The sequence below is a fragment of the Pholcus phalangioides genome, unplaced genomic scaffold, assembly GCF_987345545.1.
Source record: "Pholcus phalangioides strain wild (caught in Gottingen) unplaced genomic scaffold, Ppha-v1.0 ptg000007l_1, whole genome shotgun sequence".
NCBI lineage: Eukaryota > Metazoa > Arthropoda > Arachnida > Araneae > Pholcidae > Pholcus > Pholcus phalangioides.
The window spans coordinates 33,980,620-34,002,849 of NW_028301600.1; the positions used below are offsets into that span (position 1 = coordinate 33,980,620).

General features: G+C 34.7%; 1 protein-coding gene across 5 annotated transcripts in view; it reads right to left on the reverse strand.

Moving 5' to 3' along the window:
- LOC149085217 (folliculin-interacting protein 1) overlaps positions 1-22,230 on the reverse strand; it is a 132,596-nt gene that overhangs the window by 99,946 nt on the left and 10,420 nt on the right. For 4 of the 5 annotated variants that reach the window (XM_089233083.1, XM_089233084.1, XM_089233081.1 and 1 more), the window contains exons 2-6: positions 15,978-16,093; positions 14,316-14,369; positions 9,509-9,728; positions 5,831-5,931; positions 998-1,063 (exon numbers count right to left, since the gene is read on the reverse strand). In XM_089233083.1, the coding sequence (XP_089089209.1) occupies positions 998-1,063; positions 5,831-5,931; positions 9,509-9,728; positions 14,316-14,369; positions 15,978-16,063 (527 nt within the window). In that variant the 5' untranslated portion in view covers positions 16,064-16,093. The remainder of the gene's footprint in view (positions 1-997; positions 1,064-5,830; positions 5,932-9,508; positions 9,729-14,315; positions 14,370-15,977; positions 16,094-22,230) is intronic. The other variant, XM_089233085.1, reaches the window with a different exon arrangement.

Genomic DNA, 22,230 nt, shown 5'->3' on the forward strand with positions numbered 1-22,230 from the left:
AATAATATGTATGTATAATATGTATTAATGAGCATATGAATACAATTTTTTTTAAATTTGGTCTTTTCATTAAAATCATGAAAGTCTACAACAAAGGTGGTCAACCCGTGGCATGCCATCAGGAGTGGCCCGCGAATGTTTTTCAAAAATGAAAGGCATGCCAACAATGGCATGAAGCCTCTCAGTAGTAATGAATGTTGAGCTTTGCCATGGGGAATTCGTACCTCTGGCCAACATAATCATAGTCCAAGAAAAAATATTCACTCAAAAATTTAATTTTTTCATTTCAATAAAATTAAATTTGAATTTCTTTAAAGTTCATTTAAATAAAAGCACCCCACAGGCACTGGAACCTAGAGGCACAGAACACATGAGCCCCCCCCCCCCTCTCTCCCCCAAGCAACTTTGTGAGACAGCTGAGTTCCATAGTAAAATTCATGCATATCCAACACAATTCTTCCCTGCGGGACATATGTACAGATGTCTCTAGCAATCCTACACCCCATTTTTATTTCTTCGTATGAAAGCTCCTATGGCACTTATGACAAAACGTATTCTCCAGGCACTAGCAGTGCAAATAAATTAAAAAACTACTTTAAATTAAAAAAAAACTACTCGAAAACCTATTTTTAGTTCCCAGAAAAAAAAATGAGTAGATAAGAAAGATGACTTCCAGAATGGAGTACCAATGTACCACTGCGTAGTATAAACCTGACAAATTATTCAACAAATACATTCATCTATTCTGTATGCAAATTTTCTATATTATCATTTAAATTTTTGATGTCTCTATTAAACAGTATCAGCATATAAAGTATTGATTGAATAAAGTGACTTTTATATGGAGACTTGAATATATTTATAAAATCAAATCATGAGTTAATCTCATATCATTGAATATTTAATTTGATATTTTACCATAAAAAACACTATTTTTCATACAGATGATTAATCAATAAAGTCATGAATTATTTTTTCAAAGAACAAAATACTGTACCCAAAATTAAAAGAAGCCACAGATGGAGCAGGAAATACAACACTGATAACAATCTGAGGAGGAGACCTAAAAAAATATGAATGATGAAATTTGAAATAACGTGTTTACATGTAAACATACCACCAAGCATATTGCATAAGAAAAACAAATTCTATTTGATCTAATTATATTTTATAACAACTTCTTGTGATTATCAGCTGCACTGATTGATGTTTAAAAAATATTGTGCACTTACATAAACTTTCTTTCATGGACAAACATTACAAATGGATGCTGTGCATTAAGGAGGGTCACCGTTCCATGCAAAATTTTTTTTTTTAAATTTCTATCCGGCACAGCACGAAAAGGGTGCCAAATGATGTCTTTAGCTCACATATAAATTTTTTAAGAATGGGTTATCTTCTGCCTTTGGATTGACTTTGAAGAAGGCATATTTTGAAGAAAAAAAAACCACTTTTTTTGATTTGTCAAAGTAAGGTTTTAAAATAAATTTTTAATGTGTGTCTATAAAACATACAAATCGCATGAGTAACATTTATTTATTACAAGAAAAAGGTTAAAAAGTGGCATTTATATTATCATCATCATATTTCAAATAGCGCAAAAATACTTCTTACTACTAAATTTCAGCAAAGCATTTCGAGACTTACTTACTAACAACAAAAAAACGACCCGGTCCATATTCCGAAGAATTTCTAACCGATAGGTCACCGCCACGGTAAAAGAGAGTATGACAGTGGATCAGATATATTCTGCTTCTGCCAGTCAATGAGATCGATGTAAGATGATACATCAAATTTTACAATAGGAAGTTGAAACAGTTGGAGTCTATTTTTCTGAATGCGGCGGGCTGCTGGTTCACGGATGCCATCAGCATTGCGATCTAGAATTTTCAGGGTGTGCGAAGTACGTGCTTCTTTGAGAATTATAGGATATATTTTGCCTTTCAGTTCTGCGGGCAAATACCTAGTTGCAGCGATGAGCTTGAACAGGTGCTGTGTTCCATCTTTACAGGAAGGGTGAGTTTTCATAGCAAACCAAGTTGGAGCGTAAAACTTGACGACATACGTTGCTAGAATTATTAAATTTTCAGAAGGAGATTCCATCAAAACGTACAAATGTAGAATTAGATTAGTTGGCTATAGGGCATGAGACATTTTGCCTGACAATTTGTTGATCATTTTTGTCGCACCATGGTCATTTTTCTGCACACGATGGCTAATTAGACAGGGACCTACAATTTACTGCAGATTCCGAATGGCAGGGTTGTTTTTTATACTCATTGAGAGGTTGGTGCGCTAACCCCTCGATGGAGGACTCCCTGGGGTAGCAATCTTTTTCTGCGGTCATGTCACTGTTTTTGTTGTACCCCTGTGTCAGGAAGCTTTTCTGACAAGGACGAACTGGGTATCGAACTCGCGACACCCCTAAACATTCTTTGGTTTTTAGGCGAGTATCTTATCGACCTGGGCTACTGCGCCCCCTGATGATTTGTTTGCTAAATCCTTAGGAATTTTGAAACTGCTGAGACTATTCTGTACAAATATGTTTGGTCTGTGCTAATACCTTGAATAGAAAACTTGGATAACTCTGTTGAAATAACTTGAAACGAAGCACAATTTTTTTTTCACATATTTTTATCTCCTCGCCAATTCTCCCTAAAAATGTTTTAGGTCCCGATGTGCTGCCGTCAATATGTAGAAACAAGTGTCGGAAGGGTAATTCATTCATATGCAGTAAACAGATAATCCACCACAACGGCTTATCTAACCTTTTTTCAAGCAGACGTATGACACCTCCATATTTACCAACTTTCACATTAGTTCCACATCGCACCCAACTGCCACTAAAGACTCCATAGATATTTATGATTCCAAGAAGTCGAAAATTGCTTGTTCTATGCATTCAGATGTGCCAGAAGCTGGTGCTTCAACGATGGTTCCATTATCAGTGGAATATTCTCTTCAAGAATGCTCTGTGTCTATACATTTTTCTGTCCTTTTCTGAGGTAAAAATTTTGTATGTTTTTTTTTGACCCAAAATAAAGTATTCCAGACACTGCCATGAAGCTGGGCTGGAAGAGATCTCGGCAAAGGGATAAGTCCAGTGGCAAAGTTCTGGCGTTCATTCATTCATTGTCCTTTTCTGATATAATTAAAGTTTTATCCGTCTGTCTGTCAAAGTATAAAGCAGTTATTTGTAGAATTTTTGGTTGCTCGTTGGTCGATTAGGAAGCTTTTCTCTCTCTTTGACAGGTACATTTTGTATTTGGGACAAATGCACTCTACGATGTTCTTACACTGGCAGGATGAAATAAATATCAATCAATAATTTACGGCAAAACTCTTCTAATTGCTTCTTCTGTATTTTAGGATGTGATTTTAAAATATTTTTGTATTTCATACATGATAGGCATTTAACACCGCTTTCACTCGTTTATGTTGAACAGAAGAAATGGATGCTCTTGACCATATTTCTTCAATTTTTGCTCCAACAATGTCCTTCTTCTTTATACGTGGGCTCTAGTTTCATTATCGCGTTTTATCTTATGACGGTTACACTCATAGAACTTCATAGCATCTTCGTAGGTTGGTAATATATTGCAATTTAAAGTCACTTGAATCACGAAATAACAAACATTTCCACTTTGAACGAGTATGATCCATGATGAAAATGGCACAAGTGAGCTCAACACAACTTCACCTTAGTTCAGCCGGAGTTATACTGGGAAACATGGGCATCGCATGAGCACACGTAGGGTCTTCCTAGACTCTCCCCCACTCTACCCACCCATCCACCCCTCACAACTACGTGACGAATTGTCTATGTTTGTAGAAAGTAACATAATAGGTCGAAACCCTAACTGGAACCTACCTTGAAAAAAAAATTGAAAAATATAAAAAAAAATCAATATCAATCCGGACGCAGTTACACTAATCAGAATTTAAAAAAATAATCACATGCATTATTTTAAGACCATTTAGCCCGTTTTTATCGCTGTGCCCCTTGTAAAATGTGAGTTTTATTTTTTTGACCCACCCTACTGTGCATGCAGCTGTGTGAATACATTTTAAACGTAAATAATCAAAGGGGGAAAAATGATTTTGCACGCTTTAATCTTAAAATTATTCTTGGTTTAATACACACCAAATTTATGCCTAAAAAGAAGCAGAAATACAAATGCTAGACGCAAGTTCCTTCACCATGACAGTACTCTGACCTATACATACAAACACATGACACTTCCTTTATAAAAAATCTTGGCATACAAAAAGCAAAACCGTGGTGCTATCTCCCCCCCCCCCCAATTTACTTACTTGATAAAGAAGGCTCCCAAAATAAATATGTAATATTAATGAAATTAGCCTGTTGAATATTTTAAGATTAAGTCAGAGTTTGTATGAAAGAAATATGAAACAAATTTCTTTCACTGCTATTGTTATACCGAGTATGTGTGCCAATTTGCGATGAAAAAGTAACCCAACAAAGCTTTTGCGCAAGTACATAAAAACGTTTTCCCACAAAATGTTTTTTTCTTCTACTCGTCTTTGTATGAGGGGGCTGTATCTGTAAAATAACATGTCCTGACTGACTGATTCATCATTGTCAAGACGAAACTGCTCTGAAGCTATAAACATGAAATTTGGTCTATAGTTTTATTTTATAATGTAGACACTCACTAAGAAAAAATTTTCCAAAATTCGGATCATAAGGGGGTTCAAAGGTTATATGAGGGAACATTGCCGAGCCCCAACTGCTGAAGCTATAAATATGAAATTTGGTCAGTTTTATATTTTATAATGTAGAGATTCACTAAGAGAGAGAGGATTTTCCAAAATTAAACCAAGGGGGAATTTTCAGCTTACCAAATCCCTGCGAGTGAAGCCAGGGGTAACAGCTGGATGTGGTTACTTTATAGTTCACCACTGGCAACAGGGGCCACTGTATGGGCCCCTTTATAGTTCGCATCTAGCGACAGGAGCCAACTGTAGCCACCTTATAGTTTGCCTCTAGCGACAGCTCTGGCCCATTGGTGCCATGGTAAGATGCCCGTCTTCCACTATGAAGGTTACTATCAAGGTCCATGAGTTTGAATCCGGACATAGAGTGTTAGAAGCAAATTCTTTACCTACCGAACCTGGGGCGACCACCGATGGATGGAGTCTTCATTTCCCACCCAACTCCAATGTTTGGAAATTGCTGTATGGCAATATATGATTGTAATTGGTGTGTGGTAAAGTAGCCCTGGCCCATTGAGCGGGATGGGGTGGGGGTGCCCTGCACCCAAAGCCCCCCCCATCTTCAACTCTCTTCGAGCCCCGCCCAGAGGGGGAGAGTGGTTTTGGAACCACCCTCAAGAGGGCACCCAACTTCACTTTTCTCAGCAGGCCGGGAACAGACCAAACCCCAACATACAAAAATCTGGTTCCCTAAAGTTCGGCAGCATGCTAGCTAATGCGGAAAAATACGGTAAAATAAGAATATTCTCTCCATTTCCTCATGTGATTATGGATTCCGCATGGGGAATGAAAAAAAATGCATTTTATTGAAAGGAACAAGAAAATAATCATCAGAAAAATTAAAGAAAATGCACTTACTTTGAATGGTATCAAAAGTTCCATATCTGATCTCAACAGTGGAGAAAATGTTAGAACAAGTGCATTGTGTAGTGGAAGAAGAGTGTTTTTATTACTTTTACTGGATTGAATTTCAAGTTTTTTGGCACAAGTACCATTAAAGTCAAGCTGTATCAATTTCTGTAACATTTACTTATTCAATCACACTAAAATTATGAAACTTTGATGCTACTAAAATTACAAAAAAAAAACATACTTAATTGTGTGAATTTTTAGAGTTGTTCCTTGATAAGATGTGGAAACAGATCCAAAAATCATTTCTTGAAGCATCTTTTCATCTGAATTCTGTTTTGGCCACTGGTGAATTACAATTAAAGGGAAAAAAATCAAAAAAAAAAAAAAATACAATTCACAAAAAACACAATACAAAACTTTATAACTTGCTTTAGTATAAAAATATTGCTATATATATCTTCTCTTTCTTCAAACCTTTTTTTTCGTTTGCAATGCATATGAAATACATAAAAAATATTCTGAAGTAGAAAAATATTTTCAACTCATTGATATTTATAAATTTCAATAATTAATTGATGCATTCATTGCTCTACCAGTATTTTCATCTTCAATAGCAATTCAGATTAACAACCCAACTGCTCCCATCACTTATAGATGATGGGCTCAAATTGCTAGAATGCTTATTGACAATTTAAAATTTAGGATGGTGGGAATAGAAAGAATTTCCCTTGCTTGTGTGGAGAGGTATATCTAAAAATATTTATACAGTTTAAGAGTTCACAGTAATGGCCTTTAAAAGAACTTGAGAAGAAATGGCAGACTAAGTTTTAATACACATATAAGTGGTTATTAAACTATTAATTGGTTGGTACATTCATTTTTAGGCAAATGGGATATTAATAATCATCCTATTTTCAACCTCAATCAGCTCTCATCATGAATCCATTTTGATAGCTGTATCTGGTATACATTTTCCTACCAAGCACTACTGAGTTTGCGTAGCTTGATGGTGTGCATAAGTGACACACATCCTACTTTAACTTCAGGGATGTTTGGTCATTGACGCAATACAGTCTTTTAAGTAATTTAAGGTTTAAAAAAATGTATGTGAAGCTTGGATTAGTGTTCTACCAATAGCTGCAAATTTGCTGTGCTTGTCCATCTAATATACCTGCATATTACAAATCAGATACAGTGAAATTGCATCTCTTTTTTGTTTGGTTTCATCTCTTTCAAATAATGATAATTTTTTCAGTGTTGGTTTAATGATTATCATTGTTTTTATGTTCGGCACAGGAGCTGTTTTAAAAGTTTGCACTAGAAATCTTTGGGGTCCCAGGAATGGACTAATTCATTTTACATTGATTTATATGGAAAAAATTATTTTGGTTTGCAAAAACAATTTGGTTTATTAACAATTTGGTTTATTACTTCTTAAACGAATTAAGTTTGTATAACCCCAGGGGGTTGACTGTAAAAGCATAAAAATTTTTCAATATTAACACTGGATCAGCGTATCCACACCTCTGCAGGATGAAATCCAACTTTCATGTCATCACTGTTTCCTTGTAGTCTAAAAAGGAATAAATAACCAAGTAAGTATGTTAAATGCCCTGAACCAACTCTGAATTGTAGAAATGTAATTCAATTGGTTGATATTTGAATGTCATTCAGAGTGTCTACCAAATACCAGAAGTCTGACTTTTCAGGGACTTTTTTGTCACGTTTCTGTGACTTTTTTCATTCAACAAAACAAACCATGCTGGACTGTTTTCTTATATCCGTGGTTCCCAAACTGTGAGTAGTGACCACCTAGTGGGTTTGGGTTAATAAAATAGGGGGTCCTAATGAAAGGGGGAACACGAGTGAATTTACAAAAAAACTTAATTTTTTTTTAAATTTTTAAAAACTTTAAAATGGATTTAAATACAACACTCCATAGGAACTGGACCCTCACGGCTCAAGCCACATAAGACCCTCCCCCCATCCCACAAAAGCATAAGTGGATACAGGTAGTTTCTCATATGGGGAGGGGGAACAAATGTTCACCTTCTGCTCTTCTGCCAATAATTGCCAATAATTGTTTTAATTGTAGGGGCAGGGAGAGGGGGGGAAGGCTGATCGTCCCTATCACCTTCCCCTCTCTGTATCCCCACCCATGAACTCAACCAACTTTGAGAGCAGGGATGTCATTTCAACTTTTTCCAGGGGGGGCAAAGAACATGTACTCAATGTATTTATAATTTTATATATATATTTATGTATATTTTTAGTGTATTTCATAAGCCGGGGGGCAATGACCCCCCAAATGACAGGCCTGTTTGAGAGGTTGCCTAAGACCTCAATAGATCATGAATATTCAATGTAATCCATCCCTGCATATGCCCTTGCGGGTCGTATATACAAACATTCTGCAACCCTAGACCCCCATCAATGTTTTTGCCATATCAGATTTCCGTCAGCACCTACGACGAAAAACTTTTCAAAACAAGATCCATGGGCATAACCGCGCAAGTTGAAAACACGCTTCTGATCAGATATCAAAGTGAATGCAAAACTACTGAACACACCATTGATCAATATTAAGCTGTGTGCACAACAACCACATTGCATTGCATCGCATACCAATAGTGGGCTCAAAACAAAGTAAGAGAGCTAAAAAATGTTGAACAGAGTGAGGTGTAAGTGATCGAGCAGTTTGTTCCATCGGTTCAACGATCGGTGTGACTGTTGAAATCAGTAGTTTGCCGTCGGAGTCGACACCCATCGCCAGACGCGGATGTACATCAGAAGAAAATGCTGTCTAAATAGAATGTGCACAAATGAGCCCATTTTTTCACCAATTGCATTACCACGCGCAGACAAAACATATCGGCACAGGCAAAAATGAAAAAAAATTAGAAGAAATGTTTCTTATGTACGAGCGCCAAAACCATCGTGTAAAGGTACAAACAGTCCGGTCGATTTTCTAATTCGCACGGAAGAACAGCCTGGGGACCTGAGATAATTCTCAATATTTTTTTCTCACACCATATTATAACTTCATAATATGGAGCCCTGCTCCATGATAAGGGGGGAAGGTCATGTCCTTTCTTTGAAAAACCAATTTTTGTTCCCAAGAGGACTCCCTATTGCCGTAGTCCATTACAGTCAACCCTGTACGCTCCTCTAGGAATTATCACGTGATCCTGAGAACACTGCTTTAGGGGCATATTACAGATGTTGAAAGGTCTGGACAAGCAAAGAAACAAAAGTTCTTTTTTGCTTATCCAAGCTAAATAACTTTTTTGCCCCATCCATATGTCTGCCCCAATGTAGGGTGGCTACACATTGACATTGTTCTTTTCTGTTACTACTCACCTATCCATTCCTCCAGGGCAAAAAAAAAGAGAAAAGAACTAGAGAGAAGAAAAAATATTGAATACCACAGCTTCTCCAAAGCCTAGAGTTTAGGGATTACACTATAAAAGTTTTCTAAAAGTTCTTTTATAAAATTTGAAAAATTTAACCAATAATATTGGTTGCATTTGCACAAATATAACCTATGAGCTTTATTGGTTGGATTTTTCAAGTTTTATAAAAGGGATTTTATCAAACTTTTATAGTGTAATCTCGGCCTTAGGGAAAAAAGATCTCTGGAGAATCAAAAAAAAATCTTTTGACTTTTTCAGGACTTTCGTAACGTTTTTGTCATTTTTGTAACTTTTCCGGGATTTTGTGTCTTTTCCGTGATAGTAGACACCCTGATATTAGAATGTATAATTCTAATTTCTGTGAGGCTTTTTAAATAGTAAATAACATAGGCATTACATCAATGCAAACCTCAAAAACTATCTTTAAAAACATAAGGGGTGTGGAAAACAAACAAAAATAAAGTAACTACTTATTACTCTCATTTTAACTTCAAATTTTTTCTCACTTCAATAACGTATTCATTCTCATGTGCATTATTTAACTTGAATGATCTTTCTATACTATTTTCATTGATGTTGCTGCTTTGACTAGTTTGTTTATCACACTCCTTTCCCTTTTTTCGAACAGCTTTTGAATCAAACAATAGTCTTCTTTCTTGGCCATATCGTTCTCGAAAAAGCAAGATTCGTAACTGATTGAAGCAATCAAATTTGGGATTCTCAGTCCTATTAAAAAGAAAATGAATATATACTGTTTGGTGTATATATATATACCACCATCATTTGCAAGTATCAAATACAAAAATGCAGAGAAAAAAATTGTAACTCATTTCACCCTTCATTCATTTCTTTATACTTTGTCAAGTTTCACACACACACACACACACCAGGGTTGGGTTTTTGACATGACAAGCGTCAAAAACTGGTTTAAACCATCAAAAACTGTCAAAAACCTAAATGAATGCCTTTTGATAATGTTTTGAACACAATAGGTATACAACATGATAAAAAACCTACTTTTTTGCATACTACAATGTTTTATTTTTAAACATTAATTTATTACAATAATTAAAACAAAATGTTAATTATAATTTGCAATTTTGAATTCTTCAACATAAGAGCCTAGAACATATAAAATATAATTTTATTGTTTATTTATCTAAGCTACTCATTACCTGTGTTCAATTAGCTAAGTGAAATAGAGCTGCTTATTCAAAATATGTATGATAGGGCATCAGGGTAGGTTTTTGACCCCAGAAACTAACTCGGTATTAAAACTATCAAAATCTTACTGTCAATGATGTCAAATAGTTTTTGTTAACTTGATAGATATGTTAAATAACAAAACACTTACTTTTATTTGGATTAAAGGGTTTTATATTCAGAATGATAATTACTGAGGAAAAATATATATTTTGATATTTTAAATTTTCTGATCCTAAATTTTTATTCCATATAAAAATTCTCACTGAGCATCTGTTAATGCACTAATTAAACTCATTTATTTTCACCTAAAACTTTCTTAGAGCTCAGGGTGTCAAAATTCACAGAGCTTCAAAGAGTATTTTCAACAAAAGCAGAGCTGACAAGACTTGATACCCAAAGCATTTGTTTTGCACGTTTGAATACAGCTTCAATTGGAAAACCATTGCATTATAAATGCTAGTAAATGCACCATATCATAGTGCAAAAGTAAGAATAACTAAGTTTGACATACAAGCTAGCATTGCCAAATTAAATGACATTCTAGTCCTACAATTTAGTATTTTGATCGCTAGATATATTTCAATGTTATGTGCAATAAGAGTATTGTTATAAGTATCAGTGGTTATCTAGATAATTTAATAATAACAGAAATCAACATTACATACATGATGTAATAAACTTTTTTAAACACTTATCTGTTGTAAAAAGAGAACAGCAGACGGTTTATATCAATACAAACATATATAAGCAGTTGAAAAAATTTTGGAAGGTCAAGAATCATCTTGAATCAAAGAATGTCAAATCGTTCCACAGTTTTCCCTTCAATGTTCATGTTATGCATTATTCAAATTTTATAAGAAAAAAAACATATATTGTCCAAAATAATTTTGTCAAGAGTAGAAAATTATTTTAGAATCATATTAAATATTTATTCTTTGTATAACATAGTCACTTTAAACATTACATGCAATTAACGTGTGCATTTCCAATGGGAATTTTGATATCGAAAAGCAATATTTGAGGTTTTTGACGTGACAGTTTAAACTGTGGTTTAAACCGTCAGAAACTGCCATGTGTCAAAAACCTGCCAACCCTGACACACACATAATGAATTTCCTTTCTTTTTATTCAAACTCTGCTACAAGTTTATTGTTGATTCATCAATAATGTTCCCACCATTGTTTTCATTGAATAATGAATCTTGAACAGTCATATGCATTTTGAAATTGATCAAGTATCTTACTTCATACATGACCGGATTTATAGTAGTTTGATTCCCTTTAAATGAGTGATTCCTTCCCAACCTGTACTCCATGAAGCCCTCAGGGTTCTGTGTGCATTTCTCAGAAGTTTTCTGCCGCTCCTCCCGGTTAACCTTTACAGCAGCATTCCAGAGATGTCTCATCGAACTTGATCTGCTTTATTCCAGTTACCCCAAAATATCTTGGATTCTTAAAATACTTTTAGTTTGGCATTGATGAGTCCAAATAAGCGTTGAAGTTGTTTTTACAGTCTTGTTTTCCACCCACTCCACCTCCCCCAATCGATCAACTGCCAATGGGCGGAATTAACTTTTGTTCAAAGTTAGATAACAGAAGGAGAGAGAAAGAAAGAAACTGTTTTCCCCCTTTTCTTCCAGCACAGTAAAGAAATATAGCCTAAAAAATTATTCTCTTATATTTATATTGAAAAAAATATATTTCTCTTCCTAGAAAGCCACACACCTCATGGCAGGTGCCTTTGTAATCATAGCGAGGGAAATTAAAGAAATGGGCAGAGTCAATTTTCTCGGTTTCTTGTTAGGGACGAAAGCATTTATCAGCTCACAATTGAAAAAAAAAAATCTTGAAAACAGGTGGCAATTTGTAGATGGTTTAGTGATTTCCAATGAGGCAGTTATAATGTGGATCAAAAAAATTTTAAAAATTGCTTAAAATAAAACAAATCAGTACATTTAGTGAATAAAAAAAGGCTTTATCATGGAAATTGATTTTAAGAAGGGCTCTGCAAGTCAAAAGAGTTGGAAACCACTGCTTTAAATGTGAACTCATTAAAAAAGAAACCAACAATACAGAAGAATGAAAAATAATTTCATAACAGGAAAAACACCAGCAGAAAGAGACTTGGAAGGATATTCTTTTTTCCCAATGAGCAAAAGGGGCTTAAGATAGGGTAACCAACTCAAGTGGGATCAACTGTCAGCATCATAGTTGTTTTATATATACTCTGAAGACTGAAACAGTGTCAAAACATATTGGGAAATTCATGATACGGGTAATTATTTCTCCACTCTTCAAATGTTTATAGAAAAAAATTCTATCACAGCAAAATAATTCCCATGAAGTCTTTTCCATCACATATAATAAACATTAAATAGACTATTCAATAATCAGCACATCAGTGATGCTTAGACTCAATTATATAAATCAAGGGTTCTTATCCTATGGGTTGCAGGAGCTTCTAAGAAGGGTAATACAAATTTACTTAAAAAGCCAAGGGTTTTTGAGCTATGGGTCATGACCCAAAATTGATTTACAGAAACTTGTGAGATGGGTCGTTAAAATCCACTTACAGCCAAGGATTCTTCAGCGCGATTATTGGTCATGACCCAAACTTGATTCACGGGGCTTTCCTAGATTAGTCATACTAATCCACTAACAGTCAAGGACTCCTGAGTTATGCAGGGCTAACACTCAAAAAATTAGAAAAAGTAGGACAGGGTACTCTCCTCAGACAACATAATCATAGCATAATTTAAAAAAATCCCTAAAAAAAATTTTTTTTTTGGAAAAATTAAAAAAAAAATCATAGCACACTATTTCAGTATCCTGTAAGATTGACTCGAGCTAAAGGAAATTGACAGAAATGACTTGGTAACAAAAATAATTTTTGGCCAAAACAGTGTACTAGCAACCACAGATAATTTTTTTCTGTCTGCCTTACAATATATATTACATTCTTTTTTTAGAGTCTTCCACAGTCCAGTCTGTTTGATAATGCACACAGCAAATTATGAAAATATGTAAGTTTTTAAACATGACGTTCTTTTGATACCACTTCCAAAAGCAAAATATGTAAATTACAAGGTCCAATATAAATAAGTCAAGGTGGACCAAATGTTTTACTGCATTGCCCATCCCTTTTCTAAAAGGATTTGTTTAAATTTTAGTGCTCAATTCCAGTGTAATCGTTTTTGACAAATGAAGCACTTTCATTTCTAACTCTACTGAGCATTGTAAATATTGTTTATGCCTCTGCATGCCCTAAAAATATAGAAAACAACTGAATGTTATTGGGTATCATCAGAGTACAAAACATAGAATAGGCCTATGTACCCAACTGCTTTTTTATGCAAACTGTTGTGTCACCTACACACAAAATGTGCTCCATAATTTTGAATGATGAATGTTACTGCCCAAAACCATGAATTAGTAAGCACAAAATTTTTTTTTTTCAGTCAGACAAAAGTTTTTAATCACTACTCTACTTGTTGAACCCTTAAACTAAGCAAATGAAAAACTAATAAACCACCAAATGGTTCACATACCCCCCAAATAACTTATAAAAACAATGCAATTTCTGCTTTGGCAGAATCATTAATTGCAATCTACTACATTTGTATTATTAGGCATTATATTGATGATTCCCTCCTCAATTAAAATCAATTATATGAATGTTTTTGATAGGTTTTGGTGGAAAAGTAGCACATTTTACCAAAAAGTAGAAAAAGTAGGAGGAGTGGGAGTTATGGGTTCTGCCCTTTCTGACTGCATCAGTCAGGTGCTAGGCTCTTGTGAGATGGGTCATTACACTCCATTTAAAAGCACGAATTCTCGAGCTATGGCTGATGGCACAAACTTGATATTTGCAGGCGCTTCTTAGATGAGCTGTATGAATCCACTTGCAGCCCTGTTATAAAATGCACTTATTGCATCACTGATTTCACTAATTTCGAAGAATAAAAAATTTTATGGGCCCCAAAGCTAATCTTATTTATTTCGGGTCGCGACTGACGAAGGTTAAGAACCCCTGATGTGAATGATTGTAAATGTTATATGTTCAGTAAGCTGTTTAGTGTGCAAAATAAAAAAAATAGGAAATGGATACCTTATATGCAATTCTCTTAAACTTGGATTACAATAGATGAGATTCCTTTTCTTCCTAAAAATAATAATAATCAATTATCTAAACTAACTGGACCCAGGTGCAGTTCAGATAACCAAAAGTTTAGACAATAAACATAGAGTTAGCTTACTACGCATATTTTTTTTACATACACATTGTGAGTCAACTGAATGACTAAAGCATTAAAAATAAAATTAGGAGACATACATCCAGCAGTGGATTGAAAACGATTGATGATTCACATTGTAATTTAATGCATGGTATAATCAAGAATTCCCCTTATTACATCACTTATACTCAGGGGCAGGAGGTTTCTGCAATAAATGAAAAAAAACAGCGTTTTAAAATCCTGGTAAAAAACTACCAGGATTTATTTTCCACATTTATTCCAACTTCCCACATTTATTTATGGTAAAATAAATGTGGGAAATAATTGGGAAATAAATTATGAAATCATGGTATTGTAATCTGGATCTACTTTGCTTTTGCACTATTTTTTAGAGCTTGTTAAGACCTCATGCAAGTCATAGTAAATTTGCAAAATGACTTTTGAAAATGGTGTTGATATATTCTAAGACAATGTGAATACAGTTATATTCAGAAATGGGACGAATAGTGATTTGGCAGAATAACCAAATATCCGGCTAATGTTATGGCCGAATATCAATTTTCTCAAAACTCATCACAATTATAAATAAAATTGGTGTTGTTAAATGAAAATAAAATTATTGATAATTTCAAATGATTGATATTGAATTTTAATTATGCAATTTATTACTTAAATAACTATAAACTTGTAATTAAAAAATTTTTTTATTGCCATGATACTGTGACAATCACATTTAACACACAATAATAGATAGTATTTTAATATCACATACAGAATCAATTTTTTTAACACTTGTTACCAATTTTACATCTAATTAAGAAAATTTCAACCATTATTTCCTTTCAACTGGTAATACATCATAAAATTTACGACTTATTTTTCCTCTTTAGATGTTCTTTGCTCCTTTTACCTCTTTCAATAGCTCTCAATACTTATCTTGTCTAGGTACATCCTTCTATTAGTGAACTTGTGTAGGCTAATTCATGCTAACTTCCACTTTAATACAGTAGGATTCCTCACATTTTCAGTTTCATATCTTTCATATCCTAGGCATTCACCCTGACATAACCGCTTTCACAGAAAGGGATATACACCACACAATAAAATATAATCAATAAGTTTTTGATTCGTGGGGAAAATTCCAATTAATTTAATTTTTTAAAATTACTTTGTTGTGCTTAGATTCACACAAATATTCAGCTGAATACCTAAGAGTCATTGGCGGGACCGAATACGGAATAGCAGCCGAATATATTCATCCCATCTCTAGTTATATTACCACAAAAAGTCATCGTAATTTTTTTTTTTTCATATTCAGGAATTTTTTTTAAATTAGTGGAAAGTAAACAATTTTAATATGTAAACAATTTAAGGTAGGTTACTTGGCACCAGCTAATGTACAATGATTATTTATATTTTGTAGCAGTGTCAACCCACTTAAAATTTATTGCATTACCACAGTGCTACCTTGATAGGAAATTGGCTTTTTTTGGTCTTTATAATTATAATAATTTTTTTGAATGATAAATACTTACATGTCAGTTAAGAGGCGTTTATCTGGATGGCGCATCTTCCTGTACCCCAGTGAAAGCTCATTAACTTTTTTTATGAGTTCTGCCATACCTATTGACTGCAATCACTGCTTCGAATTCTAAAATAAATAAAAAACCTTATCACAAACATGTCAACCTGACTAAATCAGCATTTGTAAAACTAATAAATGTGAATTACCCACTTGATTTTTCAAACGACATTCAGTCAGGTCCAACATAGCAATCTCTGAAGCACTTACACTGAGATGTTGGATAAATTTGTTGCCAGATAGATCACAGCAAGTCATGGTAAACAGGGAATTCTGTGATTGAACAAGTTTCACGAGTCTCTTGAGAAAGTGTCCTAAGTTCCTAAGTATCAGTTTCAGCTTTTGATCGATGAACTCGAAGGTATTAGTGAGATTGTTTGGAAATTTACAGATGACGAAAAACTAATGGCGTAATCTGGAATCTTACAGATAAGGAGTTGCAACTTGCAACAGACTAACTTGAAAGTGATTGTAGCATGGCAAAAAAGATGAATGGAGCATGGACTTCAACATTTACAAGTGCATAGTCGATTACTTTCATTCCAACAACCATTGTTTCACTAATGAGTTGAATGGTAAAGCTATTCTGGTTGGAACTAGGCTATCAATTTACAAATTCTCATCAATTAATAGCTTGATATTCTGAACATTGTTCCAGGCCACAAAAATAAATAGAATGCTCAGTTTCATACTTCAAAAGGACTCATGTATTTTCTAGTTTTTCTGTGTCTTAGTTCATCTTGGCCTAAAGCATGTCTCACAGCTTTGGAAATCATATCTACAGAAAGATATAGACTTGGTTTGAAGGGTGCATAGAAAATCCTCTAGGGCACTAGTTGGTATGTAGGGCTTCACCTATAAAGGAATTTTTTTTTTAATGTTAAATGTGGCAGGGATTTATCGCCAACAGGATTGTGAATGCATGGAATAATTGGCCAATTATCCAAAATGTGTAATAGCTTACCTTCTGTTGAGACGTAATGTGTTAGTTATTCAAGTATAAATCCTGCAAATTCACTCTAGAGCAGGGCTGGACAAATTGCAAAAAAAATATGAGCCAGAACAATTTTTTAGGTACCAAAAAATTTTTTACCTGGAGAAAAAGGTCCAAAAAATATTCCTTTTGACCTTTTCCAGGGTATGTGATTCTTTCATGTTGGCAGATGTGCTGCTATAAATTCCAAACATTTCGTGCTGTTCTCAGCCTGCAATTTAGTAACTACACAAAGAACACACACACACACACACATTTTAGGTGTCAATACCACCTTTTTAGTTGCCATGGCGACCTGGGATTTTTTGCTCTAGAGATGAACAAATTTAATAATTTTTACTTGTCCTTAATGGGATGATGAACGGACCAGTTCCAGTGAGTGCGGATTGTTTCTTTTCTGAAGACAATGCTCTGATAACTATTTTAATGAAACAGTCAAGATTCAGCTTACAAGCAGCACATTCTTCACCTCTAAATAAAGGTAGCAGTCAGAACATTCTGAATATTTCTTGCAAATATTTTAAACCACAATTGAATAGTTTCTGCTTCTATCAATATTCTAATTATGATTGTCATTTTTGGTTGTCAGTATAGGTATGCCAATATTACTCCTTTACAATTAATACATAGATTTTTGTCTCCTACTTGGTTCTTCAAACCAAGGCCTATAATTGTTATCTATTATTCACATATTTTGCATTTCTATCCATGATTTATATCTGTATTACCACATTGTCACAGGATAAATTTGAATTCAAAAATTCAGATGGCATTGTCACTGTTACCAAAAGATGTTCATTTGGAAGCTCTGGCGAGTTGTATTTTGGGGTTTTACCTACATTTGTCTTGTCTACATCCTCAAATTCAACAGACTTTGTCATCACCTCACTTTAACCCTTTGTTGCTCAATGTTGCACTGCACATTTGGGTAAATCGATAAGCTATCCATACTTAGAATAAGACAACCATAAGTATTCTTTATGGGCAATGGATAGTATGTTATCATGTGTATATATTGATTATAATTTTTGTTAATTACATTTTTAATTGGGTTGCTATAGTTTTTTGGAAATATATGACATCCATATTTTAATAAGCATCTTTTTCTCAGCCACCTCGTTGGGCATTTTGCCTGTTGTGGCATTGTATTTGTATTTGCATGGAACACCCAACTTGACTAGCTTCTCAAACCGTTAAATTCAATTATAAATGAAAAAAATAGGTTTACCATTTACTTTGAACTTTCCTTTTCAACCATAGACGGCACCACTACACAAGGTAATCCATGATCTTCAGCTGTGACGCATTATTTAAAATCCTCGTATTTACAAGAAATTTTGTATATTTTTTTGATATAAAAAAGATTGCTTGAAAAAAAATTTCTACGTTATATCATTGGCTGTACTCTAAACTATTTATTCTATATTATTTTTAATTTTTTATGCAGGATTCTTTACAAAGAATTATTGAATAAAATAAGGTGTTCCATCAACTGGATGTAACGTGCTGATGGGCCACCCGGCGTAAAAGTCTGAAGTCGCCGTGACATAAAAACATCTATCCCTACCTTTTGTTGCTATTCCTCGGCAGCGGTGGTCGTATGGCGATGATCAAGGCCAATCGTGATGATGTCCGCCTGCGATCGCATGCAAATGAGGTGGCCTTGAAGCCGATTGGCTTGGTTAGACACGTGCGGTAGGAGTTTATCCTTTAAATACCGGCCGTACGTTGTAACAACTCTCTCACTTGCGCTCTTCCTTTGTTTTGTTCATTCAACTGAAGCCCTCTAGTTGGACGGTTCTCCGTCTTGCTACCATATCATTTGGCCTTAGGCTGGGAAAATGATCCAATAGGTATTCAAAATGAAATAGTTTAAAGTGTCTGAATTTGTTTCCCGGTAGGTCCGGAACCGAAAGCATTATTTTATCTTCATAGTCGAAAATATTTCATTGCTGATGATAGACAGAAAATAATGTAGCGGCTGGCCTTGTCAAGGCTACGTGCAGTAACGTAACATCTTGGAGATCCGGCCATCAACCGAGAGGCCCATGCTGGAATAGATCCGGCCCTCAACCGAGAGGCCCCTGGAGCTGATCGAGGCGATCCGGCTGTCAACCGAGAGACCTCCGCTGGTACTGTCGGGGCTACGCTGCGACGAAGTGACTATCAACGTCGGACATCCGACCAGCATATAAGATTGACTATTGATGACCATAAACTGGTGAGACCGTATCTTTTTGTCAATGTCGAATAGAGGGTTTTATGTTGAATTAATCTAGTGTTAAAATTGTGTAACTTATACATTCGAACCTAATAAATAATATTTTCATGCAAAAGTTTATTTGTGATAATTTTCCACTTGTCGTTTGCTACTACAATTACTGGATATTTCGAACCGGGCAAGCAACTCCCATAAGGGACGTTGCATGGAACACTGCGCCGCTAGCTCGTATAATATTACACAACCGAACGTGATGACGAGTGAAAGTTTTCTGTTTTTCTCTGTTCAGGGGGAATGAAGTCAAGCTGTCAGATGCTGCGAGAGAGGGTTGGTTGTCTATAAAAAAAACAAGAAATATATATTCCATTTGTAGGAAATGTGATCCTCTGGAATTTTATGGGGAGGTTTCAGTAGCTCGAGTCATCTTTACTTAGAGCTGCATGAATTATTTTGCTCTCGCTGTTGTACATTTTATATAATTGTGTATTTTTTTTGTATATATACATAGCTTATTTTTTCTGTATTTTGAAATTTTAAATATAATTGTAATTATGTTTTTTTATCAATTATTAATTGTTCTGTAAATGGCGCAGAGAGGTCTGCTGTCTTCCAGAAGCACTGAAATTGCTTGAGGAATTGCCTTCAGGTAGCGAATGGTTTGTGCTTTCACCAAAAGAGTCTAAAGGGCTTCGAAAAATTTCATGAAGCCAAAAAATAAACTGATTGTAAATATTTTTGCACATAGGAATTGTATGTATAAGAACTGTAAATATCTCATTATTTCATAAAAAATCACAAGAATCTTTTTTGGGGGATGGGGTGTAAAGTAACAGGCCTCCCCGTAGTGCACCCTGGGTCATTCTAAATCTGCACAGGTATAATAGTGTTTTTTCATTCATATGCAAAAGCTTCTACTTGTTTACGTGCTTCACTGCAATGCTCACTTAGATGCATTTTTCAGAGCTCTAGTGGCGCAGTGTTCCAGCTTATGGAACATCCACAGAATCAAAATGGTAAGTGCAATATTTACAAAATTATACCTCCGTACTCCTTTAGGCCTAAGTAGACAGCTTACAACTTTTTTTGTTGAAATTCCAACTTTAAAGGGTAGTGCGCTGTAAAGGGTTTAGTGATTATTTGTACATTACTTTCAGGAATGCCAAGTATCATGAGAGATTTCTTGAACACTTGCACAAAATTGAAAGTTTTTCTTTTCAATTCTCAATCACAACAGCCTAATATCTGAAAGTAATGTATTGTTCTCTTAAGAGATGGCAGCAAAAGCCTTCAATATTCATATTTCAGAATTCATATATTCTGACTGCTAGATGTTCAAAGATAGGCCTACTGATTACGTTTCAACTCGGACATTTTTGAAATTCAAAGCATTTAGCACAGTGGCTCTTAACGTTTGTTCCCTCCAGCACCCCCAATGCAATCAATTTACCTTCCCGCACCCTCTTGGATAATGTAATTTGTTTGTTGTAAAATTTAGATTTTTATAATTAAATACATTAATTGTCCATTGATTTTTATAAATTCTTTTACAATTCCTTTTTTGGCCTGTGGTTAGCTTTTCAAAAAATTAATTTAAAAACTAAACTTAAAAAAATTACAATTTTTTTTAAATTTGGGAGAATAAGAAAATTTAATGAGTTGTTCTTCATACAGTGGCATAATATTGTAAGAGGCACAGGCAACAACGGTTAAAACCACTGATTTAGCAGATTTATTAGTTACATTAATCAACCAACAATGGAAGACAAAAGTGCAAATGAAATCTTTAACCCTTTAAGTGGCATCAACGAGATACTTCAACTCCTTGAAAGCCTAATTTTACCATTGACAAGTCCAGATATTTTGTAAAGATGATTGTTCACGCATACTGGGACACTTTTTCTATCAGGGTTCATACAAAATTTTCAAAATGAAAAGTAAGGAGTTTTTAAGGACTTTTTAAGGAGTTTCAAGCAGTTTTTAAGGAGTCATGGCAAACTTCATAACTTACAAGTTTTAAAGCAAAAAAAGGGGCGGGGCACATATGCAAATTTATTTTTGATTTGCAAACAAACTTTCCCTCTTCTCAAAAATATAGATGTAGAAGTTTTGATTTGTTACCCAGCATCATAAGAATTCATAAAATAATCAATCCACATACATGCTTTCTGTCGTCGCCAAAGTGTTCTAAAACCTTCAAGTATTAGTCAAAAATATAACTCATAACAGCATCACATAAATTATAAAAATTCTAAAAGTGATATTCATTCCCCCTCCAATTATTCAAAATAAAAACCACAGCTGACAAAGATTTTTCTTACAAAATTATTTATATTTGCAGCAACTCTAGGCACACACACACACTTACAGCACAACTTCCTAGATAGTAAATTGCCCATAGATAGTAATAGACCTGAGTTGTGCTTGGTTTGAAAGAAAGAAAGCCCCCCCCCCCCGGAAATCACTCACTCAAACAATCTGGGAATGTGCCGCGGGCCGCTCAATTGAAGTAAGAATTTGCCACGAGCCACTTGAGGCAGGCCACATTTAGGTCATGTGTTGAGCACATGTATGCTTTAAAATAAGGGGCTGTTCAAGTATTACATCAGCAAATTTTCAGCAATTTTTGACTCACCCCTCTTGTCAGAAAAAGTCAGCAAAACTCTCCCCCTCCCCCTGTCAGCGCTCTGCCTCATTCCTCCTAATGCTTATTGGTGGAATCTGAATTGGGGGCTTCCCCCCCAAATGATCAAAAATTTATTTTTTTAATCCACAAAATATTTTTTAAAAGAATTGTAAAAATATTTTTTACAATTTCGAAACAAAATATCTTTATATGGTATTATAATAATTTTTGATAATTTCAATGCTATTTGAAGGCTAAGAACCCAAAATTGCTCAAGAAATTCATTGCGACCCTACCTCTCTAAGCCCTTGGTGACCCGCGGTAAACATTCGGCCTATGCGGACCAAATGTGGCCTGTCCCTAAATCT